This window comes from Solanum stenotomum, chromosome 10 (assembly GCF_019186545.1).
Source record: "Solanum stenotomum isolate F172 chromosome 10, ASM1918654v1, whole genome shotgun sequence".
Classification (NCBI taxonomy): domain Eukaryota; kingdom Viridiplantae; phylum Streptophyta; class Magnoliopsida; order Solanales; family Solanaceae; genus Solanum; species Solanum stenotomum.
Genome location: NC_064291.1, coordinates 55,926,470 through 55,949,904, shown reverse-complemented (window position 1 = coordinate 55,949,904; position 23,435 = coordinate 55,926,470). Strand labels below are relative to the sequence as shown.

Here is a 23,435-nt window from a genome sequence, read left to right as displayed (position 1 = left end):
CACTCTTAGCTCCTCAAGCCTAGGATTTGGGGAGGAATTTGAACGTCGAGTGGCAGCCATGTTCAACGACTGCTACGCCATGGCAGCTATCCTTGTCATAACTTTCCCTCTCTTAGCAAGTGGTCTATGCCCTTTAATCTTCTTGTCAAGTAACATAGGAGTGGCTTCTGCATCATTTATTCTAGGGCCATCTTGCTGGAAGCTTCGTTTAACGACTAAACAAGATGATTATTAGTGTTTTGACAATGCAGTTGCATGAATTGTGACTATTTATATCAACCACTAACATTGCTTGCTCACTCAAGAAACGGTGCCCCTTTCGTTGTCGCTACGGCAGCTTTTGATGACAAAAGGACAAGTTATTAGCAACCTCTTGTAGTAGGTTCATCACTAGGTAAGTCAATGGGGAGGGTATGACAGCTAATTTTTTCTTGACCAGAAATTTTTCCTATATTTATTTTAATGTTTATTTTCAAATCATTAGTTGACTATAAAGTTAAATAAATCCATGCAATTCATTTGTCAACCAATGACCAATTAGTTGAACATACAAAATTGGGCAACTAATCATTTACAATATGTGCTTGTTTGGCTTTATGTGTTTTCTTTTTCTACGACCCATGTAGGCATGATGATTCTATCCTATAAAGAAAACAATGCAGAAGTTTTAATTATACTCTGTCTGGTTTTCCATTAAAGTAAACTTTTTCCTGAGAAAGAACTGCCACTTGGATTCATTTTAAGTCTTGAATTCTTATATATGGTTTGACTATTTTATTTTTAATGATTGTTAATGCACTGTAATCCTCCTATTCATGCTTATTTGGACAGGTCACGTTCTCCAAAGCTCACATAGACGGGTGTGAGAACAATTTTTTTTAACTTGTAGGTTTGGACATGTCATGCATCGATCTACAGATGCACCTGTTCGTAGGTTTGCTACTGAGAATCACTAATAAAGAGACTCACAACCATAAAAGATAAGTCTTTCCATAAAGAATTGCTTACCACTTGAATTTTTAGATCGAAATTCAACACAGTTTATTCAACAGTCAACAATAGAGATATCTGTAGTGGTTCCAATTTTTCTCGAACCCAACGCTCAATCATACAGTTGTTTTCGGGTAGATTTCATCAGATATGCTCAAGTTTTACTATTTTTAGTAGCACTAGTCTTATTACAAATATGGCCAAACATGCCTTAGGACTTAATTACAAAGCTAGTCATTCTTTGGAGTTTGATCCTGATCTTTTGAATGACTCCAAGGACTTAAGGTTGACATGTAATTGAGCCATGATGTGTAGCGGGAATAGGAAGTTATCAGTTGAGGACTCATCTGGAACAACCCTGCATAGGAAATTTTTTGCCCTGTTGAGAATAATTTTGTTCTCATGTTGGCGAAAAAATAAAGAACATAAAGGAATTAACATACTTTCAGCAGACTGAGGGAAAGCATCACATACTGAAATGACCTTCTGGAACGCTTCCTGTATTTTGTGAAGATAGGAACACGACGTGCATTAATGAAATAGAAACTAAACAAGAATCAAGAATTGCAGTTTCAAATTGCCAATATCAGGAGAAAAGAGTGAACATCATGTTGGTGAATTAGCTTGTCTAGTTTGTGCGTTTCTAAGATAGAATTTTGGTGGTATTCATACCAAAGCTAGATAACATAAGTTGATAAGTTAGCTTGTCTAGTTTGCGCTTTTCTGAAATAGAAGATTGATGGTATTCATACCAAAGCTATGCTTCCTGGTTTGACTGGTGATTCAACAATTACTTGAGCTTTCCTGCATAAATTTCCATTTCCGGAGCACTTAATGTTTGTGCTGACATAGTAATAGGCCTAAACGTAACATACATGGGCTTAGAAAACCTTGAATTTACCTTATGACTAGTTCTTCTCCGTCTCTTGATAACTCGTAGCAACTGCAGCCTCTAGTGAAAGGAACCTGTTTCTTGTTCCACTCTACATGAAAATATACTTTTGTCATGTTCCAATATTTACATCTTCATTGTAAGAATTAAGTTACTCGTCGTTACCTAAATGCCAGTTTACCACAGTTGTGAGATCAACTCCCTCATAAATGTGTTCAATGCAGTACTCTGTGTTCTTCCCCATGCATGTGGCAAGTTGCTCCAGAAATTTAAGGGCCTCCTGCATCAATTTACAAATCGAAGATATAAACACTAGAGTATATTAGAGAATCCTTAGTGTAAGATAATCCTTAAGTTGATCTCAACGAGCTTGGGATTGAGGCGTAGTAGTTGTTATTGAGCTCAAAAAGTTGTACAAAAGAAGAGTATAAATCATGTTTCCGAGTGAAAAAGAGAGGTAACCTCTCTCCCTTGGAATGGTTGACTGTAGGAGAAATCATCATAGAAACAATTTTCAGCTAGGAGCAGTGCTAGTTGGTTCATGTCCTTCTTGTTAATACTTGAGTAGAACTTCTTGATTGTGTCGGATGGAGAAACTTCACTCATACTCGTGCCATTCTCAGGATTTAACATCGAAAATGTGACCAAATTGTTGGATTTGTTCTTGATGCCTCGTATTTTAAGTTTTCGTTGTGATAGCTTCTTAACTGGTTCATGGTTAGCTTTCAATAATGGAGGGACACTCAAGGTACGTCTAAACTCTGAGTTGGACCATATATTATGCTGGAGAAATTGGCTTGATAATGCCATTTTAGTTGATAATAGCAACACTATTGAAACTATACATTATCTATTTATGGACCTATGATTGAAAAAAAAGCATAAAAACTTTGGTTTAATGCCTTGACATTGAGGAAAGGACCTGTTCCTTGCCCTTTTTTTTTTTTGCTTTGATGTCTCTGCCTTGCTCTGTACTTAAGGCATCCACATGGTATAAAGCCAAATTTAGCAAATCTTCAAGATGGTTTTATGACAATGTGTAACATGAGATTTTCTACTTTCTTGTTTTTGTTTTTTGGACACTGGAAATTTGTTACAAGACAGGGAACAAAAGATGTAATACAACAAACCAATGAAAACGACACTATACAAAACTCTCTATAAACCTTTGAGGTCAGTCGACTCTGACTGATCAATCTCCTGTCATTGTTACACGCTTCCCATGCATCAACGTATTTCTTAGGATTTTGGGGTGGAGTTTGAACGTCGATTAGCAGCCATGGTGATCATGGCTGCTAACGACTGCAACGCGATGGCAACTATCCTTGTCTTAACTTGCCCTCTCTTAGGAAGTGGTCTATGCTCTTCTATCTTCTTGTCAAATAACATATGCTTCATCTTACTTAAACCTTTGTTTAACAATAAAACAAGATGATTATTTGTGTTTTGACAATTCAATTGCATGAATTATGACTATATATAAAGCATAAATTTTGCTTGTTGATTCAAGAAACACAGCCCCTTTCTTTGTAGCTACGATAATAAGGTTGTTTTGATGACAAAATGACAAGTTATTAGTAGCCTCTTGTAGTAGGTTCATCACTAGGTAAGGCAGTAGGGAGGCAATGACAGCTAATTTTTTCTTGACCAAAAATTATTCCCTAAGTGGATTTTAGTGTTTATTTATCATTAGTTGACTATATATGCAACAACAACATATTCCGTGTAATTTCATAAGTGGGGTGTGTACGTATTGGTTGTTTCTGATAAGACTCTCAACTAAAGTAAAGCATTTCAAAGCACGTATGAAAAGGGGTATACAGTAGTGAAGAGAAGAACAGTACAACAACGTCTAATACTATGATAATTGAAGCAAAGAAAATAATAAGTAATAATAAAATCGAAGGATTAGTTGACTATGTATGAAGTTAAATAAATCCACGCAATTCACATTTGTCAACCAATTAGTTAATTTAAGTATACAAAATATTGCAACTAATCATTATTTAAATACACAATTAGAGTAGATTGTTAGCTAATAGAGGTCAAGATTAGGATTGATACATCATGGCTTGCTTGTTAGGCTTTTTGTGTTTTCTTTTACTACAAACCACAAAGGCATGATGATTCTATCCTATAAAGAAAACAATAGTACAAAAGTTGTAATTTATACAAATTTATACTCTTCGTCTGGTTTTATGTTCATTAAAATAAATTTTTTCGAAGTGTGCTACTTTTGCCTTGAGAAAGAATCGTCACTTGACAAGTATTAGATAACTCTGTCCACTAAAGCGTAATAGTAATTTTTTGAACTTGTAGGTTTGTGTGATCAACTAGATAATTCAAATATTTATGTATCAACTAGATAATTCAAATATATACTTCAATCACAATCAATAATAAAGAGATTCACAACCATAAAATATGTTTTTTTTTTTAATTTATAAAGAATTGCTTACCACATGCTACTGTATTTTGGAATGAAAATTGAATTATTGGTGACGTGCATTGGGAAGCTAGTGTTTTCATTAATTTAATGTAAAGAAGTTTTTTACTACCACTTGTTATCTCATTTGGTTGAAAATTGGATAAATGTCTAGCAATATAATTACATTTCTCGTTCTTTGATCAGTGATTCATTGACCACTATATCGATGATTAATTTACTCGAAAGAACGGGCAATTAGTGATCGAGACATTCACACTATATCGAGAATTATTGATGCATGCAACGAGTAATTTTGCCACCTTAGAATAATATTGTTGTTTGAGGTTCATCTATATTTTTATTCAAAGTTCGTAACACTTCTCCTTTGTCAACTTTCTTAAAAAGCTTTTTTTAAAAAATAAAATAAAAATATTCTATAAGTTTCCATTGGAATAGGAAACTGTTTATTTTTTTTTTCTTTTTCTGTGAATGAGTATTTTACCATTTTTTGTTGGTAATAGGCAACAACCTTACTGACCATGTGCACAGCAGCATAAAGTTATTACTATGTTGTTTCAATTTCAATTCACACACTATATTATATTTTCTCCGTACCATTTCATTTTAACGGTCGTTTTAACTTTTTTATATTCATTATAAAAAAACAATAAATAGAAAGTATAATTTACTAATTTACTCCTATTTATCCGTCTAAAATAATAGTTCACTAACAAAAGCGACAGTTGAAATAGGACGGAGATATATAAAGAATTGTTTTTATATTTTATATTACATTGGATAAGCTTGTCAAATTAAATTCATATTATGAAAATAAAAACCAGCAAAATCTTACCGATAGATTTGTATTGAAATTTGTCTGCCGCATACTTTATGTTAAAAACGTAGCAAAATGAAAACCAGACAACTCATAATGTATATTATAAACTGCTTCGTATACACGAATTTGTTCTCAGTCAGACAGGCTTATACCATTATACGATATTAAAGTGGAGTAAGCTATTACGTCAAAATGAATGAATAAATAAATAATTTGACGATTTCTAGATGCCACCAGTTGGGGAGAAAAGAATCTTGTTTAGCTAAGACAATCCTGCTGGCATGCCACCCAACTCCCCTACCTAGTACGCAAATTTAAGATTTTAAATTTATAAATATTACTTTCTCAATTTGCTTATGAGATTTATTCAACGTTTGATAAATTATTATACATATTAAAGTGAATTCAGTATTTTAAACATGAAATATAGATGAAGCTATTAAATTTCAAACTAATATCGATTTACATATGTAGAATCCATAATTTTTAAAATACTCTAGTTGTTATGTTGTGCTTTTCGAGAGGACTAATTTTCGATATTTTAAAATAAAATTTTAGATATTCAAAAGTTATACAGAAAAGTACTATAAATTGCAACATTTTTCATATCAATATGATTAAAAAATACGTTTTAAAATGTTAGTCAAAATTTACATCATTTAACTCTCGAAAAACATAACATGACAACTAAAAAAGGATGGAGGAAGTATAATATATTAGATGTTTAAATTATGAATCCGCCTCCATTCCAAAACCATTTGTCATAAAAACCTCTCCCAGACAAAACTTTATCTTTCCTAACCACTTGACAATAAACCTTTCCCAAACAACCCTTTCTCTTTATGTACACTTCTATATAAAGAAACCAACTCACTCAATCAACACCAAGATCAAAACCAAAACCAAAACCAAATTTATTTGACAATTTTGTCCTTATTGAGAACTTTCATAAAACAATTTCAAAATTACACTCACTAAATCAATTGAACATTCAAATGATGAATCACAAAATTGCTAGAGTTTCTACAACAGTAATTGAAGGTTTTAGGGGCACAAAGCCTTTGCCAAGAAGGGGTCAAATAAAATCAAGAATTGCAGCAAATGCTTTCCATTCCATCATTTCAGTGTTGTCAAAAGCTTCTTCACATCACCATTCTACACTACAAGAAAGTCGAGATACGATAAGAAAGTAGAGATACAATGACATTTATTTAGTGAGAGTCGTAGAAATCTTGAAAATGCCTGATTATGGTATTTGTTTAATTTCTTAGTTTATTTCTTTTCTATGCCCTGTAATTCATCAGAGAAATGAAATTACTATGTTGGTTGAATCTGAAGTGTTGGAGCAGCAACTTGATAAGTGATTCTGAATCACCGAGCGTTGTTGTAGGATGGATATAATCACTTCATCATAACTACAGGTCTCGAGTTTGAGTTTTGTGTACCAAAAAAATAAAATTCTAACTAAAGATTCATTAGGTTAAGTTGCCTCTTTTTTGTCCCCACTACTACATAATAAGCTAATTGACTGCCTCAGCAATAGCCATCTTTAGACACAAGCACTTTGGATAGCAAAAAAAATGGAGAAAATTGCAGAAATATGAAAATCGAAACTCGATCATTCCAAAACTTCTTTGGATTTGAACTGCAAGAAAGTCTTACATCTGAAAGAATATAACAGTTTTTCTTGCAACTTTTTTTTATGACCGACAAAAGGTAAACTTTCTAATACTTTCTCAGCAATGCTAACTGTTATCAGAGCCAATGGCTCAACCAAAAGAACTTGAAATCATCAGGACTGTCATCTTGAGAGCTCTCAGGGGAGTTGGAAAAAAAGTTTAGAGGATATCGACTGCATCCACGCGATTATAGCAGCAGGACAGAACATATAATGTACTTACGTTGATATTCAGGCAGGTACATACGACTCGAGCATCAGTTGAGCTGGGGAAGGTGATTTGATCTCAACAATCAAATATGTGAACTTCCACTGCTTATCCACCTTGTCTTGAAACATCTCTGTATAAACCTTGCCAGCTCCATGTGGTCCGCGAATATAAAAATTGACCTACATTCAGTTTTTAATTATATATGAGTGGGAACCTAAATATATTGGAGAAGAGGGTATCAAAAGATAGGGATCACAACAAGAAAAAGTCACCTCAACATGCTCAACTCCATCTTCATCAGTCCATATCCTATTAGGGATGCGTTGGCGCGCAGCACGATTTCTACTTTCTGATCCATAGCCTGTTACAGGGGATCCAATTCTTGCCTTGACCTGGAGTGAAGTAGCAAACACATGCAACTGATCAGTTCAAGTACAACCAGAATCAAAATACATAAGAAATTAGGATATTTAAGTGCTGACTCACAGTATTCAGTATACAACTCATTCTCAAAATTATATGCAGTAAATTCAAGGTAAGAACAATAGGGGCAACAAACATACTTGACCATCATTTTGAACCCTCTTGAGACCTTTGTTGAAAATTTTGTACCTACAACACAAAATTACTTTAAACTAAATTGAAAACAAGAACTCAAATTCTCTTTCAAACTATGTAGAGCATAAATGTAACCCTTACTCTTTTGGCTGAAAAATGAGTTCCTTAAAAACTCCATATGCTGCAGCACCGGCAACTGCAAGTCCAGCAAGAATGATAAGACTATAGGAAGCTCCCTCAGTAAACGTCACAGGCTTCTCTGGGATATTGTAGGTAGGAGCATCAAAAGGATCCTCAACAGTAGAAACATCCTTTCGAGCCTGTACAAGTCGGACAAGAAACAAACACATTCGTTATCATTGATTTGAGAAATGCATTCATTGTTACATTGGGAGATATACATTTTGGTGCGAGAAGGGTAATCTCCAAGTTATACACAATTCTGGGATAATTTTCCTCTATAATATAACAAAACAGTGCAACTGCACACGATAAAGATATGAGGTTCAGTATCGTGCTTCTTCTCCTCTTGAACTACTCTACTGGAATCATGTTTTGGAAAAACACCTTTACAATGTTGTATTGGGATACCACATCAATACATTAAGGGGTCATTTGGTTGGTAAACAAGTTAGGCCAGGAGTATAATATGGGGATTAAATAATGATGGGATTATTTAGAGGATATACTACTAATGGTAGATGGTTGATTCATAGGACTTAAAACAGGGTATGACTATAATATAAAACATGAGTTTGGTTTAACATGAGATAAATTGGGAAAATTTTAATTTCCAACTTTAACCTTGTCTTTTTTGTAAAGGACTTTCAGAGAAGAGCCTTGGAGAAGGGCATCTTTGTCATTGTGGTGTTTTATCCTGAGACTGTTAATCCCAGATTCAAAAGCTTAACTAAATGCGGAATTAAATGATCGTGTATTTTATCCTGAGATTGTTATCCCCTATCTCACGTCCTTTTGGTCTGCAAACAAATTATACCTAGATTATAATGCGAGGACTATAATCTGGGAACTAAATAATGAAGGGACTATTTAGTAGATATACTTTTATTGGTAGATGTTTAGTTCATTGGACAAAAATGGGATATACCTATATTAAACATGTGTTTGGTTTAAACTAGATAATTTGGATAAACTTTCATTTCCAACTTTAACCTTGGTTTGCTTAAAAATCTCTGGAAGAAAAGCTTTGGGTAAGGGCAAATGTGTCATTTTGTAGTTCAACCCCGGGATTATCCCACATGGAGTATGGTGTAAAATTAATATTACAATTGTGGTATGAACAATCCCGGGATTACTAATCCCATAATTGAAAATTCTACCTAATGTAGAATCTTTAAATACTTTAACCCCCCTGATAAACATTACACGTATTCGTATTTCACATTCTGTCATACATAAAACAATGTACAAATTCCCACATAATTTAATGCAGTTTTCATTTAACACAATCAACCAAACGCTGCACAAAATTATACATGCATTATTTTCATATGCGACATACTAAATGATGCATAAGTTATGCAGAAAATATTTTTTAATCTCTTTAACTCAAACATATGATAAATTTTATGTTGAGATTATTTCTCTAATCCATCCAACCAAACGGTCGCGGGATCAGCTCTAAAAAGAGAGAAATCTGATGAGGTGATCCTAGGATACCAACATTAAATAGGTTTCAGACAGGAAATTGTATTCAATAGGGCATAAATCTTAGACAATAAGAAATAGAAAAGACCAACAAGCCATGCTGTGGAAAAAACTTAGTTTTGACAGCAACAAAATCAATGATTTGTCAGTGTTACTTTCAAACATCATACAGTTTAGAGATCATGAAGGACAAATGACCTGATAGCAACTTAACAGACTTGGCACTGAACCTAACAGAAAATAGCAGTTGCATTACAAAGCTTTGTTATGTATCATCATATAGTTCATTAGCTCTAGTAACACTATGTGATCCAAAACTCAGGAGGTGTCTGTTAAAGAAGGTTCTTCACTAAAAACTTCACTCCTTTGATCCTTTCCCTTTAACTTCACTTATTTGGAAAGTTGTATTGCCCTAGAAAGTACACCTATTACATTTTCTTTGACTCTTCGGTATATAAAATTTAAAAACATAATAGGAATGACTTGTTGCAGGTACACACACCAATAAGGTCCATGTCCTAAAGCTTGACGTGGGTTTGGAGCATATGGTGGAACTCATAAGCATCTCCTACTGCAATTTGCATAAACTGTGGAGAAGATCAGAATTTAGGAGGAAAGCTATTGTAACATTCTCCTCATTAAATGAGCATCACACGAGATTTTTTTAAGTTTTGGGGGGAAATTATAGTGACTCTTTCTCATTGAATGAGCTGCTAGCAACCAGGTACAGGATAAGGGAAGGTAAACTGGTACAACATGCAGCTCCTTTGAGACTAAATAGTGCTTATGGTAAAGAAATATAACAACATTTCAGGACCAATATACATCAGTTGACTTGGTCTAGAGGGAAACATTCTTTCTTACTCTTTTGTGCACCGAGAGTAACGGTTTTTAGGGAGTGTAGAACTGGGAAACCTGAAACAAAGTGACTGTAGCGGAACAGTATATCCTCTTGTTAGTCCATTTTTGCCTTTTAAAGACATGTTATCTTAGATAGCATTGATTTGTGGAATGGGAATGAGTTTGAGTTCACCAGTAACCTATAAACATTTTTTTTTGATAAAGACCAGTAACTTATAAACATTTCACTAAGAGTGGGCTTCTTCAATTCATATGTCAATCTACTTAACTAAATTAATAATTGTTTCACAAGTTGGAATTGACAAGCTTAAAATAGTAAAATACCTTGATATTGGGATCACATGTTTCTTAAGTTGAGATGCATTTAATGACAAATATTGCTATTGGAAGGTAAAACAAAATGTTACTAACTCAAGATTGTCTTTCTATAAGTAATTTGGACCTAAATTTTGGTCATTCGAATACCTACTGTATTATTAACATAGTGGCGATACTTAATACATGATTTGCTGGGGAATTAGTTAAGTGTGGTCCTTGGAACATTTTACTCCTGTTTGCCTTTCAACTAAGTTCTCCTTTCACAATCTAAAAGAAAAAGGAAAGGCACATATGCATGATTTAGAGACAGAAATAACCTCTGATTGCTTTTGCCTCGATCCAGAAGCCTTTGATGCAAATGATCTAGCAAAGCAAGACGATTGAGGATTTACGCCAGCGGTATTGACAAGCTGCAACGGTGATCTGAAGGTCATTAAGCATGGTGTGCTCCTTCTATATCTGTATAGAACAGGAATTCCTGCAAGATCTACATCTAAGTACTTTTCTTAACATAGAATACGTTCCTACAGAAGTATTAAAATTGATATCACATGGACACAAGATTGTGAAATGGATTGGACACAGGAATTACATGGTTAGACACAAAATCTTACAATTAGAAGCAATTGCATGAATGCACATGTAGTTTTCTAAAGATCTCAACAGGAAATGATTCCGGTGAAAGCATAAAGACATAATTTAAAGTATTGATCCTTTCGGACATGAGTGCCACAACCGTTAGGCACAGCCATGATAATATAACAGAAGTTTCAACATGAAATTAACATCTGTACGCTAAAGTATTGACCATTTTTCGCAAGAACCCCACAACTGCAAGACATAGCCATGTAACATTATGACCCATGCAACATAGATGCAGAACATTCAATTAAACCTTTGTCCTTTTACTCCCCACATAAGTAGATAGCAAGTCCACAATATGTAGAATCAAGCAAGGCACCTCCTTTTTCTTAAGGAAAACAAAACCGTTCTCTATAACTATATGTTTGAAATCGTCATCTTAAAGTTCTCAAGAAAACATATATTTTCTGAGTACAGCAAAATTGCTCGAAGGATCCTTTTGAATGGCACACGTGAAGAACTAAAACCACTGAATGGATGAATGTTAAAGCAGACTCAAGATCCACTTTATGAAGAGAAATGAACTAATCCTAAATAAATATTCTTTGGAGATCTAACACTTGCAGAAATCCAAATTGTTCTTTTACAGTTTGCAATTCTTCAATCATGAATGTAGCATCTACTAACCAGCAGGTTCATCGATAACCTGCAAAACATAAGAATTTTGGGGGGCAAAAGTTATCAATAGGCAGCCAACAAACTTTAGGATCATCGTAGTAGCAAGACATTTCAACTCACCTTCGCAGCAGGATAAGAAGCATATACTGATCTCCTCGCACAACCTGATTTTACCAGTTCCTGCAAGTACATCATAATCAGAGAAAGAACAGAAGAAGAACCAAACATAGGATATGAGGATAGGCACACATCACGCGTTCAAGATCTGCTAAAAAGCCTAGTATTTAACTGGGAGAAGGGGAGGGCCCCATACTCCCCCAAGTTCCACATCTGTGTGCCAATCGAGTTCAGGCAGCTAACCCATAGGGAACTTCTCGGTTATTAAAAAAATTGGGACTAGAATTGGTACGTCTATGGATTTTCTTGCTGAATTATTGGAATACTCAAATTTTGGTGCTTGATCTGAAGTTCCAACTTAGACATAATTTGAGGAGCTGTAGTTCAATAGTCACACATAACTCAACCACTTAGCTCAGCAGTCATAAGTTTAGGCTGATACAACAGCAAAATGTAAGAAAATGAGCTTACAAATATCTACATTCATTACACGAGTCAAACTGAAACTATGGAGCAGTAGCTTTCAGTACCTTCTGGTACTCATCAGTAAATTTTCTACCTTTCTCATCAAAAAAGAAAAGAGAAACTATGGTGCAGTAGCAGATAAGTTTCATGGATCACTTTTGCATACACTGCAGCTTATCTTCTACAACTACTAAGCTTACCTCCACCAGTCTAACATAAAGGTGCTACATTACCACTAAGGGATCATTGGTGTGATGAATTAGAGAATCTACCAACATTTCTAATACACCCTATCCAATACTATTCTTAAACACTCTACCAAACAGCCCCTACGCATATAAGAAAAAGTCACCAGCTTCTTATTTTTGTCGATAAATCACTCTCATCACTATAAATGCAACAGTTGAGACAAAGTAACCCTTAACATTTGATCAAAATCATCAATCACAACATAGAGAAAGTTCAAAATGCAACATCTAATAAGTACTAAACTGTCTACAAGGCCCCAACAATTCATACATATCCATTCCAGCAGCAACAAGAACAGGAAAAATCAATCACAACAATGTGAAATTTTTAACACAATTTCACATACCCTTTTAGCAGAAACATTGAAAACAGCACTATCAGCAGCCATTGACGAGAAACGACCGATACCCACATCAGATAAGCTTCTTGATGGCACATATTCCAGTAAAGAATCAAACTTGTTGCATGATTTTGCAGCATTCGATAACAACCACCTCGTCTTCAATGAAAACCCGGTTCTCCTGACATGCTGCATCTTGGATAGTGAGGTTTTGATGGACTTGTAGAACAAGATTAGGGCACTAAACGGACATAGAAGATCAAAAATGGAGGAAAATTTGAACACAACGAAGCAATTGAAGAAGAAGTTCAATAGAAATTTTTGTAGTGACCCTAAAACCCCAAAAGAAAAAAAAAACCCGGACTGGGGTTTTTGAGTTGCAAAGGTCAAGTGCAGACGGGTCAAATTAAAATTTCAAGACAATAACGCATTGCGTAAAAAAAAATTTATTTAGACACTCGAATTATTGTTTGTCTTTATTGAACATATGATAATGTGTATCTATTTTATATTTTATATGTGCATGTTTGTGATTGCTCGTGACGTACATAAGTTAACCAGCTAAAGAATGTCACCTTCTTTCATTATACGAATTAGTTTGAGTAAGTTGTATAACCTTAGACATGTTTCAATTAAGAATGATGTGTATGGTTAAAGGAGATAGTATATTTTAAGTGATAAACTAGTTGAGTAATGAACATTTGAGATTGTGCACGAAATAATTTTTAAAATTCGTTAAAAGTGTTTAGCATAAACACTTTATCATATGTTCAATTGTAGTTCAAGTGTCTAAGTGAAATTTGCTGACAAATCGGATATGTGACACAATTTGAAGGAAAATGGGCAAGAAGCTATATTGCTTGATCCAAAAGAGTTTGGGCTCAAAGTTGCCCGGCAAGATTATTTTTGCAATTAAGAGCTTATCTCTGCATGGCCCAAAAACCCAAATTTGAACAATTTGAAGTCACTATGAACAAATCTTTCAAACACTTTTTTGGTTTTATGATCCCATCTTTCATTATCAATACCTATTAAATCCTCCCGCTTCAATTAGAGATCTCGGATTGATGCATTGAACATAAAAAAAAAAAATCTCATAAAATACAATTATTATAGTCCTTACGCGATGCAAATTCACAGAGTGTTGATATTCATTGTGATAAATAACAGGGGCGGGGAAGTGGGGGTGGGGGGAGAAGGAAATAGACAAGATTAGTTGGTTAATCCCTTCCTAAATTACCTTGTTGAGTGTAATTATCATGTCCTCTTTAAATAAATATTCGACATAAATATGATAACTATCTTTGATATATAGTGGTTTCTATTACACTAATCTTTTACCCAAATAGTAATTGAAAGATATAATTGTTTACGTTAAGTTGTAATTACTTTTATCTTTTTTTAGCAAATGATTCAAAGAATTTATCTTTGAACTATTACCATCAAGTGTATCACATATGTGTATATATATAAAGTTACGTTATAGGTGTTGAATTTTGGAACTACTTAAATTAACAAGTTATCATATACTATCATCTAAAATATTGTGAAGCATGACGTTCACATACATGTCATATTTCCCAAAAAAAAAAAAATCTGATATGAGTCATGATAATTCAAAGAATACCGTAAATATTTATTAATTTAAATTTGAAACTCCTAAAAATAATGACAATTTAAAATTTTATTAACTTATTCACTAAAAAAGAAACCAACAACAACAAAAAGTTGAGAATAGTGTTAAAAAAAATAATTTCCAATGTCTCTATCTTGTTTATTTCCATTTATTATAATTTTCTACTTAAAGAGGAAAAAAATGTGAAACTTTCCTTTCTTTTTTCTTTTTATATGGTGACCAAATTATACTTGTTATTATTTTTTGAATTTACTGTCAACATAAATGTGTGTTGTTACTAATTTTTTTTTAGATATATATAAGTCGTACTGAACCGACTCATCTGCTGAGCTAATATTTTCTTTAATTACTTTTCCTTATATTACAAATACTAAAATTAGTAAAAAAAAAACAGATATTACAATAGTGGTAAATACATAATATAATGTTGGATATATATAAACGCACAACAGACCAATGACGAAGATAAAAATAGATATACTTTTGGAGAAAAAGATTCAAATGAATCTTTTTTTCACCCTTTATATATACTCTACCTCTAATATTAACCAACAACATAACTATATATGATGGAGAATGGTCAGTTGAATTTTCACTATAAAAAAATTATGATGATTGAAATACATTATTATTATTAGACTATTAATCGTATATATATATATAACGTATAATGAACATGGATATGAAAATTTAGTCCAGGAAAAAAAGATACAATTACAATTAACGAGTAAATGTATGGCTATGACTTGTTAGTTAAGTGGAGGAAAATTAAAATTAATGAAGGAGTAGTAACTATGGGGCGTTATAGTTGGCATATTAATTAAAGACTTAAAGAGTAGAAGTATTTATTTATTTTATTTTATTTACCAAACCCAAAGGTATCTAAATTAATTATGTCATCCCTTTGTTTTGCACGGCAAAACGTTCATTAATTGTTCACACACCTAGATCCGTCAAAAAAAAAAAATCGTAAAGTTTAATCCAACACAATTATATTTTTATAACTTCAATATTTTAATTTCTAAATAAAATTAAAAAGTATTTGGAATTACAATATCTATGTAGTATTTCTTTGTTGGTAAGCTATAACTACCCTAGAGAGATCATGGACGAATTTATATGCAAAAATAATTAAAATATATGAAGTTGTTATCTCTTCGTAAAATTAAATATTTTTGTATAATATTATCTAACATCTGTTGTCACCCATGCTACAATAAGATTAAATGATGCACTTGGTTGAAGATTAAGTTATTTATCTTAAGGATCAGAGATTAATTTCCATTACATATATTTTTTTTTATTGATGTATTCATATTTTAGAAATTATAGATTCATCGAGACATAAAAATAACTTATTTGATTTTTTTCTCTATTTTCCCAAAAATATAACCACTTTTTACTTGGTAATTTTTTTTAAAAGGAATATTTAAGTTGGAAATGGAGTAACATATTTTCCACAAAAAAAAAGAAAAAAAAAATCCCCGACATTTGGCAGGTCGCAGGTACATAGATTTAAGTGGGTTCACATGGGATCAAATCCCACCGACCCAAGTAGCCAATACACAACACCGCCACGTGTTTTTCTCTCAGCTTTATTATTTAGACTTCACACGTGTCCCCAAAGCAAAGCACACCGACACAATACGAACTATTATGAGATGATTGAGATCAATCTGTCCTTAATTTAAAAAGTTTGAGTTTGAATCACTTGGAAATAAAAAAAAGAATAATCCTATCGTGAGTGTTTTCTATAGTATTAAACTCTACAATCCACGAATTCAAATTGAATCGAATTTCAAGCTAAATACCGAACGTGAAAATTAATAAGAAGTGGGTTGGAACTACCAACCCAACCTGACCCGACCCGATAAAAAAGTAGTATAATTAGAGCCTGTTTGGATGGGCTTTTAAGCTGGTCAAACTGGCTTAAAAGCCAGTTTTTGACTTATTAGAGTGTTTGACAATTATCAAAGTGATTTATTTTAAGTCAAAAATGACTTATTTTAAGCCAAAAATGACTTATTTTAAGCCAAAAGTTAAAAGCTAGGTGAGGGGAGTTTTTTTTTTTTTTTTTAACTTAAAAGCTCTTTTATGTTGACCAAGTATATTACCTTTTTGCCCTTAATTCTTTTATACAATTTTCAAATTGCCCATATTGAATTATTATTATTATTATTTTATTTTTTAAATTATTATTATTATTATTATTTTATTATATTATTATTATTATTTTATTATATTATTATTATTATTTTATTATTATCATTATCATTATTATTATTTTATTATTATCATTATCATCATTATTATTTTATTATATTATTATTATTATTATTCCTCTTATAAATAATTTGTGGTGGTAAAGAAATATGTGAATAATAGGAAAATATTATTACTTATGGATGTAAAATATAAATTAATTTTGTTTTAATTTTTTTTAAAGTATAAAAACCTTAAATTAATCAACTTTTCATCATGTTAACAGCTTAAAGGGTATTTCAGACATTTTGATAAAAAAGATGTTTACCAGCACTTATTTGCCAAACACATCAACAACTTTTTTTTTCAACTGCAACACTTTTATCCAAACACATAACTACTTATTTTAAAAATAAGTTCCAGCACTTTAAAAAGTTACTTTTTTTAAGTCAATCCAAAAGGGCTCTTATATTGTTTCATTATTTATTTTATATATTTTGCGGAAAATAGTGGTCGTGAATTGTGGGGTAGAATATAACTAAAGAAAATATAGTACGAAAATTAGTATGTGCTATCTTTTTTATATTAACATATCAAAAAAAGTCGAATAATTTTCACAATAACTTAAACATGTAAGAAAATAGCACATAATATTAATTGAAAGTGTTGGGTTTAATTTATTAAAAAATGTGGTTCAATATAGTTTAGTTATGTTCTAGGTGGACTACCAAATACACTAATCATGATTAGTTAGTATTGAAAAGGGACAAGAACTTATATTTATTTGAATGAAAAATCGTGTTAAAAGAGTTTATAATATGATATGACAAAATGATTTTCTTTTTTTAGAAGATCCAAAGTTTTCTTAAAATGAATGGAGATCTGGTCACAAGAAAAAAAATGATGAAAGCAAAATTATTGACACGAATAGCAAAAAGGTTGAGATTAAATTAATTACATGCATAATAACAAAGATAAAATATAGAGAATTTATTTAATTTAGTATAGTAGTCCCTACCTAAACAATTCAAAATTGAATGTACTGCGAAATTGCTATTATTAGAACTTTTCATATGGTTCAATTTAAATATAATATTTACCCTCTTCGTTTAAAAATTTAAGATAAAATTAATTTTTTTCTATTTTTTTCACAATAGTAGTTATTTTTAAAAAATTACAAAAGTTCAATTATGAGATAATAATACGTAAATAAAAATAAATATTTAATAAAATATTATGTTTCGGTGAGAAGATGTGAGAATTTGAATATAGCGGATTGTGAAAGAGGTCGGGAAAAATCGAAAAAAATATTAAAGAAAAGTCATTACTCGTTAGACATAGTATGAAATATTTGTAATTTATCAAGGACATAATTCAAATTAGAAGGATATTAAGATCGAGAATTAGAGTATTTCTTTTATACACTTTTCATTGCGGGAAAAATCGAAAAAATATTAAAGAAAAGTCATTACTCGTTAGACATAATATGAAACATTTGTAATTTATCAAAAATATAATTTTAAAAAGAAATATTAAGATCGAAAATTAGAGTATATTTTTTCATACACTTTTTATTACTATTTATTTATACATACGTAACTCTAACCAACGAGCTCCGTTGCATTATGGTTTGTTGCTCATCTTATGTTTTTAACTTAAGAACAAAACAAATTACTACTAAAAAGATGACAACTTTAGCTTAAAAGAACCCTCTTTTTTCCTTCTCTCCCTCTTAGCTGTTGCTGAGAGAAATCACAAGAGTTGCAGTTTTTCTTCTTCTTCTTCTTCTTGAAATCAGCAATTCCCCAATGCATGTTGTCCCCTTTTCTTCATCTCTCTGAAACCCCCCCTTACATTTTTTTTATAACCTTATCTCTTTATTGATTCTCACAATTCCTTTACATATTCACACACCCTTTTCTCATTTTCATCAGATCCATCACTCATCTTCTCAAAATTCTGTGAAAAATCCAAAATTTAGGCTGAAAAACTGTTACCCAAATGGGTTCTTGAAACATTGTTGTGAAGCTTCTGGGTTTTTTTTTGTTGTTGAGGGGTCGGTTTTAATGACGATGAAAGTGACCCAGAAAGTAAAAGATTCAGAAAAAATCATCTGGGATCAGATGAGAAGTGTTTCTGGGTCACAAATTTCAATTTCTGGTTCACATAATCGAGCTTTTTTGAAGTTTATGGTATGGCTTTTCCTTTTTGCTTCCACTACCTATATGGTTTATACACTGAAGCTCGTTTCGTATAAATCTTGTAACAATAACGACGTTTTTAGTCGTAATAGTTTGTTTATTCACTCATCGGAAATCAATTCCAGTAAATCCAGTAAATCGATCCGGCCGGTAATAGTTAAGGAAGAAACAGAAGAGAAATTGGAAGAGAAAACCGGGTTGGAGCATATTGTATTCGGCATTGCAGCTTCTGCGAAGCTGTGGGATAAAAGGAAGGAATATATAAAGTTATGGTGGAAACCGGAGGAAGAAATGAGGGGGATTGTTTGGTTAGATAAACCGGTGAAAACTTCGAAAGGTGACGGAGAATCTCTGCCGGAGCTGAGAATTTCCGGTGATACTTCCCGGTTTGCTTACAGAAACCGGCAGGGTCATCGGTCTGCAATACGGATATCGAGGATTGTATCGGAGACATTAAGGTTAGGGAGGGAGAATGTGAGGTGGTTTGTTATGGGTGATGATGATACTGTGTTTGTTACTGATAATTTAGTGAGGATTTTGAACAAATATGATCATAATCAGTATTATTATATTGGAAGTTCAAGTGAAAGTCATTTGCAGAATATTTATTTTTCTTATAGTATGGCATATGGGGGTGGTGGATTTGCTATTAGTTATCCTTTAGCTAAAGCACTTGAGAAAATGCAAGATAAGTGTATTCAAAGGTACCCTGGGCTTTATGGTTCTGATGATAGAATGCAGGCTTGTATGGCTGAACTTGGTGTTCCACTCACCAAAGAACTTGGTTTTCACCAGGTTAGTTTAGTTGCTATTTCATGTTTTTTTCTTATTATTTATGTTTCTGGCTATAATGCATTTGTTCATGGGTGAATCTTGAATATGTGTAATAAACAAAGACTCAAACTTGGCCTTAGCCGACAAGTAAGCACTCCAACTTTGAAAGTACACATCTAGACACCTAAACCTTGTCTCAATAGACAACTAAACACTCAAACTAGTCCCCATTGTGTGACACATAAATTTTGGAGGTGTCTAGATGATCATTTTGTAGGTTGTAGATAATCATTTTGTAAGTTGGAGTGTTCATATTTGTCGAGGCCACGTTTAAGTGTTTGTTTATGTATTATGTATTTGTATGATTTGTTTTACCATTTTACAATGTTCTCCATGCTCATTCTGACAACATCTCAGGATCTCACATGCTGGTTTTGTAAATTTGGCAAGCATTTTCACAATTGGTAGTTGGGTTCTCTTAATGAGTCTTAAAAGACATCACATGTGTATCTGCTTAGTGTAAGTCACAAGAGGAGCCTGGTGACTTTGTAAATTATGTGATAAGTCAGAAGAATTAATTGGCACATGTGTGCCAAATTCACAGAAGAAGAAAAACAAGAGTGGTAGTAGAAGCATCGAGACTTCTTTCTATACTACTTGAAGATGACTTTTTTATGTGAAAGAAAAGGGAATAAAAGCTCCCTTAATAAGCAGATTGAACTAAATCTGCTTCCTTGAAAAATATGGTTGTTTGTATTTGTTTTTCTCTGTTTAAATCTTTTTAGCATCCGGTTTGAGTTGTCCGTGAGAAAGTATTTATGTTAGTGATGAAATCTGGGATAATTTGGGGTGGGATATGGAAAGTAGTAGTTGTTCTTGGTAATTGAAATGCTAAATGATGTTTTTTTTTGTGTAACGAAAGATTAAATCAATTGCCGGATTCTGCATAGAATATCTTAAATGGTTCGTCTATATTTGTCTTTGTAAGCAGAAAGACCTTATAATCTGTGTGTTCTTGTTTATCAGTCTCTGGCTTGTGCAACCGCGAATTTATAGTGTTTTATTGTTTGACTGCATAATTTCACACTGTATTTTATACGTTGTTAATCATTTCAATGAAGGCCTATCTGATTATGACTTCTTTGGGATGCAGTACGATGTGTACGGGAACTTATTTGGTCTGCTAGCATCACATCCAATAGCGCCATTGGTAACATTGCACCATCTTGATGTGGTGGAGCCAATCTTTCCCAATGTGACTCGAGTGCAAGCTTTACGGCGTCTCACAGTTCCAATGAAGCTTGACTCGGCTGGTCTTATGCAACAATCCATTTGCTATGACAAAGCTAACGGTTGGACCATATCAGTGTCATGGGGATTTGCAGTTCAAATATTCCGTGGAGTGTTGTCCCCCCGTGAAATAGAAATGCCATCAAGAACTTTCCTAAATTGGTATAAAAGAGCAGATTACACTGCATACGCTTTTAACACGAGGCCTGTTGCGAGGAACCCATGCCAAAAGCCTTTTGTGTTTTATTTATCAAGTGCCAAAATGGATCCTTCCAGAAACCAAACAGTGATCCAGTATACTCGTCATCAAGTTCCTCATCCAGCATGCAAGTGGAAGACGACAGACCCTGCTGATGTTGATCGCGTTCAGGTTTATAAGAAGCCTGACCCACATCTATGGGATCGGGTAAGTTCCTTTTGTTAATTAGCTTATTTTGCTTCATAAACATCGAATATGTTTGCAACCACAGTGTCTTTCAATTGTGTTCTTAGCTGGACATACCTGTTCTTAGAATGATATCTGATAGGAATCAGTGTATTCTGTTAAGGGTCGATTTGAACTAGTACCTTACCCCAAAACAAAGAAGAAAAAAGATTTACAAAATCTCGATAGCTACTTAAACAACAGAATCGGAGCATGCTAAGGCACTTGCATTTGGAAAAAAATTGAAGTTAATTTCTTTTATTAAGTAACCAATTGTTCTCTACATATAATTGACCGGCGTATTTTGAAATTTGGCAGTCTCCAAGGAGGAATTGTTGCAGAGTCTTAAGCTCAAAGGGAAAAAACATGGTGGTGGATGTGGGTGTATGTAAGGAAGGTGAGCTCAGTGAAGTATGATGATGAATAACTCGAACCTCTCTCCTTCCGTCTTCTCTCATTGTATTCGCCCCTCAATTGATTCTCGAATGTATTACTTCGTTTGTTGAACTTAAGAAAAAATTTCTTGGATCCATCCAAGTTTCTTTCACTTATGACCACTATATTAGGGAAAAAGATGAACTAATGTAAAATATCCTAGGTATATAAACTAGATATCCTTGTCTGACTATTAGTGTAGCATAGTTTTTTCAGTAACTTTGATCTTTCTTGCTTCCAATAAGTTTTCTGAGTTCAATTTTCTGCAATTTAACTTGAAAGGTCTTATTCTTCTTCCTTCCTAGTGGCTCCCTCTTTTTTTTTGGTAAGTAACGCCTTTGGAAACAGTCTCTTTACCTTCATGAGATGAGGTAGGGGTATAGTTTGTGTACACTCTATTCTCACCAGACTCTACTGGTAGGATTTCACAGGGTATGTTCTTAGTGCTTCCTTCATAGTGTTCTTTAATATTTTCCATATAAACTTTCTATGTGAACTAGAAGCTAGTATACTATAACATCAATTTTATTATATGATTAAACATTTCTACATCTTAGTGGTACCTTTCCACAAGGGTACTTTTATATTATTATTGTGTTTATATGTCAAATATGTTGGACTATGCAATGTTGGACCTTAGTCCTTTGGACAACATTTGTCAAAGACAGTTCTTGGTCCTCACCTACAACATCAATGATTTGGTTAGTAAAATATTGAAGATTTGTGTCTCCATCAAGACTAGAAAAGTGGATCTTTTATTCATTATTTCATAAATAAAATGAATTTGTGGGGACACTTACCTACTTTTGGCTCTAGTTTGAATTAATGGTCTTTTGATTATTGGCTGTTAATTTTAGTACAATATGTATTACTTTTGTCAACAAGAAAGTATGGTGTTGCTTTGAAAAATATGGCAATTGTTCAAAGGCAGTGGAAGAAATGTCAATCGACATTTTACTATTCATACTTGGATTCGGTAAAAAGTCGTATCACTTGGCTAATACCTATGAAAAATTGAGGAAATCGCTTATTCATGTAAATTGGTCCCGAAATATTCAAAAATCCCTCTAAATATTGTTGTACTGCACTCTCAACTCTCTACAAATGGTTTTATAAAGTTGCAAAAAATTCGTCATATATTCATGGTTAACACATGAAAAATTGTGTAATTTATGTAAATTGACTCCTAAATGTCCAAAAATCATTCTAAAAATGGTGAGACTGTATGTACTGTTCCCTCAACTCTCTACAGAGGGTTTCATAAAGACTTTGCAAAAAAATCATTTGGAAGTCATATCACCAAAATATTCATTGACCAAAACATAAGAAAAATTGATAGAATCGTTTAATTTTTGTAAATTGGTCCTTAAATATAAAAAAATCACTCTAAAAATGGTCTTTATGTAGAAGCTTGCCTGAAATTTTTTTATGAGGACCTCCGTAATGAGTGGGGGAGCATTACGTATAATCCCACCATTTTTAAGGAACATTTTTGCATATACAGGCCACTTTTAAAAATTACGCGATTTTGGTGGTTTTTCGTGTGTATTAACCCATAAATTTGGAGCCCTGGGGAATCCAAAAAAAATTTCTGAAAAAA

General features: G+C 32.9%; 3 protein-coding genes and 1 long non-coding RNA gene across 4 annotated transcripts; 1 reads left to right on the top strand and 3 right to left on the bottom strand.

The window, feature by feature from the left end:
• Positions 1-960: 960 nt before the first annotated feature.
• LOC125842691 (uncharacterized) lies at positions 961-2,721 on the bottom strand. The gene is made up of 6 exons (XM_049522021.1): positions 2,345-2,721; positions 2,048-2,162; positions 1,892-1,973; positions 1,743-1,794; positions 1,434-1,488; positions 961-1,348 (listed from the first exon to the last, which is right to left on the bottom strand). The coding sequence occupies exons 1-6, from the start codon at positions 2,690-2,692 to the stop codon at positions 1,221-1,223; spliced, it is 780 nt and encodes a 259-aa protein (XP_049377978.1). The 5' UTR covers positions 2,693-2,721; the 3' UTR covers positions 961-1,220.
• Positions 2,722-6,764: 4,043 nt separating this feature from the next.
• LOC125842320 (probable mitochondrial import inner membrane translocase subunit TIM21) lies at positions 6,765-13,285 on the bottom strand. The gene is made up of 8 exons (XM_049521599.1): positions 12,880-13,285; positions 11,823-11,882; positions 11,712-11,730; positions 10,760-10,920; positions 7,737-7,915; positions 7,601-7,649; positions 7,310-7,429; positions 6,765-7,216 (listed from the first exon to the last, which is right to left on the bottom strand). The coding sequence occupies exons 1-8, from the start codon at positions 13,066-13,068 to the stop codon at positions 7,058-7,060; spliced, it is 936 nt and encodes a 311-aa protein (XP_049377556.1). The 5' UTR covers positions 13,069-13,285; the 3' UTR covers positions 6,765-7,057.
• Positions 8,734-10,752, bottom strand: LOC125842321 (uncharacterized). The gene is made up of 2 exons (XR_007443906.1): positions 10,338-10,752; positions 8,734-10,303 (listed from the first exon to the last, which is right to left on the bottom strand). It is a non-coding gene; the product is annotated as an uncharacterized LOC125842321 (long non-coding RNA).
• A 5,156-nt stretch (positions 13,286-18,441) lies between the features above and the next one.
• On the top strand, positions 18,442-22,052 carry LOC125842276 (uncharacterized). Its single transcript, XM_049521549.1, has 3 exons — positions 18,442-19,707; positions 20,840-21,382; positions 21,719-22,052. Exons 1-3 carry the CDS (start codon positions 18,778-18,780, stop codon positions 21,815-21,817), a joined length of 1,572 nt encoding a protein of 523 aa, XP_049377506.1. The 5' UTR covers positions 18,442-18,777; the 3' UTR covers positions 21,818-22,052.
• Positions 22,053-23,435: the final 1,383 nt, after the last annotated feature.

Bases quoted from the DNA above. Each gene is read 5' to 3' on its own strand.
- LOC125842691 (XM_049522021.1), bottom strand. From the start codon at position 2,692: ATGGCATTATCAAGCCAATTTCTCCAGCATAATATATGGTCCAACTCA. The intron at 1,974-2,047 runs GTAACGACGAGT...ATTTTCATGTAG, and splicing joins TGTGGTAAACTGGCATTTAG to AGTGGAACAAGAAACAGGTT. The intron at 1,489-1,742 runs GTATGAATACCA...CACAAAATACAG, and splicing joins AACCAGGAAGCATAGCTTTG to GAAGCGTTCCAGAAGGTCAT.
- LOC125842320 (XM_049521599.1), bottom strand. From the start codon at position 13,068: ATGCAGCATGTCAGGAGAACCGGGTTTTCATTGAAGACGAGGTGGTTG. The intron at 11,883-12,879 runs GTATGTGAAATT...ATGTACTTGCAG, and splicing joins TCAATGTTTCTGCTAAAAGG to GAACTGGTAAAATCAGGTTG. The intron at 7,650-7,736 runs GTAAGGGTTACA...TTTGTGTTGTAG, and splicing joins CTCATTTTTCAGCCAAAAGA to GTACAAAATTTTCAACAAAG.
- LOC125842276 (XM_049521549.1), top strand. From the start codon at position 18,778: ATGACGATGAAAGTGACCCAGAAAGTAAAAGATTCAGAAAAAATCATC. The intron at 19,708-20,839 runs GTTAGTTTAGTT...TTTGGGATGCAG, and splicing joins AAGAACTTGGTTTTCACCAG to TACGATGTGTACGGGAACTT. The intron at 21,383-21,718 runs GTAAGTTCCTTT...GAAATTTGGCAG, and splicing joins ACCCACATCTATGGGATCGG to TCTCCAAGGAGGAATTGTTG.